This window comes from Amphimedon queenslandica, unplaced genomic scaffold, assembly GCF_000090795.2.
Source record: "Amphimedon queenslandica unplaced genomic scaffold, v1.1 AMPQUscaffold_13332, whole genome shotgun sequence".
Classification (NCBI taxonomy): Eukaryota; Metazoa; Porifera; class Demospongiae; order Haplosclerida; family Niphatidae; genus Amphimedon; species Amphimedon queenslandica.
Genome location: NW_003546432.1, coordinates 249 through 2,315, shown reverse-complemented (window position 1 = coordinate 2,315; position 2,067 = coordinate 249). Strand labels below are relative to the sequence as shown.

Below are 2,067 nucleotides of genomic sequence, written 5' to 3'. Positions count from 1 at the left end.
TAGTACTTAATGTGTTAACTAATTAAGATTTTGTGCTAAATTATTATTGTTACTATGTTTAGTATCATTACACTTATGTAATGATTTAATTTTGATTTTTGTATAAAAGGAGCTTGTGCTCTGTACTCTTTTGTCTGTCATTTTGTCTGTCGTTTTGTCTGTAGTTCTTTGCTGTAATATAATATTTGATCTTAACCGATCGTATATCCCGCGGCAAGTGCATTTATACCAATAGATTGCTATTAAGGAACAGAACCAGTTCTATAAACATTATTAAGATGCTTCACTTAATGTTAACGTAGTTTTAATTTTAAGATTTGTGAACTAATTGTTTTTTGTTACATGCATGCCAATTGGTAAATTACAGTTGATATGAGTGCAATTTATACTCAAATTTGGTTTCAATGATATTATTATAGGTAATTTAATTATAACAACACAATAAGCAAAAAAACTGTAAAAGTAAAAAATGCACACTTTGGGAAGTATTAGCACTCTGAAAATTAAAGAGTGTTAAAAACAAATTATATCTGTAGTAGCTAATACAAATCTTTGCCATTCAAATCAACAATATGCTCTACAGAGTGATGTACAGTTTTAATATGGCACTCAGGCTTCCTGAATCAATTCTCACTACTGATGATGGCAATATCACCATTTGTAATAGATAAACTTTTTATCCCTCTAAATAACATAATCATGTTTACTAGACTAATAATGAAACTAATTTTTAAAAATCAATACAAAAAATATCAAAAATGAATGTCAGCCTAAAATTATCTACTTATAAAAAACTCAAGTTCATGAATGGAGTAGCTCAGTTCATTTCAAAATCAGTTGCAAAAGATGGAGAGGAATGGCTTATCATTGCAGTGTTCACGGCTATGGAAGCGAATATCCCATCCATCATCATTCTCATTCGTTGCCCAAATAAGAACTCCATAATTTCTCTCTCCGTTCTTCCAGTTTTGTGCTGCTTCAGTGATATCCAGTTGAAGCCATGGTTTAGTAGGAGGGAAGATAACAGTGTCCAAAGTATTTGGATTTGCATCAGTCCCATCAAGAGCAAGATAAGGTTTGCTCCATTTTATTCCAGTCTTGTGATGAGTACTTGTTGCCTGTGACTCTGTCCAATCTTGTTTGACCTAAAATGAAAATAATAGCAGCTAAAGTTCTATCTCTCATTTCAGGCTAATTTTTTCCCTTCTCCTCCCTTTTCCTTTCAACTCCCTGCCTGTTATAATAACCTGATGAACTTGTACTGTTCTATTGATATTAGTTATATTCTGCCAGCTGGCTTTGTGTGAATACCAATACTTCAAGTAAAGTTTTGCTGATACAATGTTGCCACAATCACTTGGTATGTCTCCAAATTGAATGAGACTCCTTTTCTTGAGGAATTCCGGATGTTTACCAATTATAAGGCCGTACGAGTTCTTATTTGATCCTCCTTCCAGCCAGACGTCTTTTATTGCATTAAGACAGTAGACTGGCCCATTGCTGCAACAAGTGCTCTGACCACAACCTGCAATAACAATTATAGCTCTTATATCAGGAGTGCATGATATATTGATGATAGAAAAGATTTTACTTCCATGCATCATCATGCACTTCTGTTCATATACAGAATAAAAGAAGCATACCTGTTGTAGCCATAAAGGCAAGCACTGCATTAAGCAAGAGAAGGTAAGAAGGCATTGTAAATAACTTGAGATGTCCAATAGGCTGTTGCTGCCTCTTTTATAAAGTAACAGATGTTATGATCCAAACAGCTGAGACAAAACCTATCATTGTGTATAGTATACCTATAGAATATTCTTACATATAGTAAAAATGCACTCTTGGGAAGTTTAGTGTTAAATTGTTACTAACAAACAAACATAATATTAGAGCAGATATTACAAGTGCATGTCCCTGGTCATTTAAATCAAGAATTATGGTGCCCTTGTTCTTTTGCTTTTCATTCTTTCAGTCTGTACAGACTATTGATGCTGGTACAGTTTCAATATGATAGCTAATTGATGGTGGTAGTAGGATGATGAATTTGCATATGTTCCCATTTGCAAT

At 33.4% G+C, this 2,067-nt stretch overlaps 1 protein-coding gene across 1 annotated transcript; it reads right to left on the bottom strand.

Moving 5' to 3' along the window:
• Nucleotides 1-733: 733 nt before the first annotated feature.
• Nucleotides 734-1,753, bottom strand: LOC109583070 (uncharacterized). Its single transcript, XM_019998240.1, has 3 exons — nt 1,644-1,753; nt 1,248-1,525; nt 734-1,145 (listed from the first exon to the last, which is right to left on the bottom strand). The coding sequence occupies exons 1-3, from the start codon at nt 1,696-1,698 to the stop codon at nt 834-836; spliced, it is 645 nt and encodes a 214-aa protein (XP_019853799.1). The 5' UTR covers nt 1,699-1,753; the 3' UTR covers nt 734-833.
• Between the last annotated feature and the right edge of the window lie 314 nt (nt 1,754-2,067).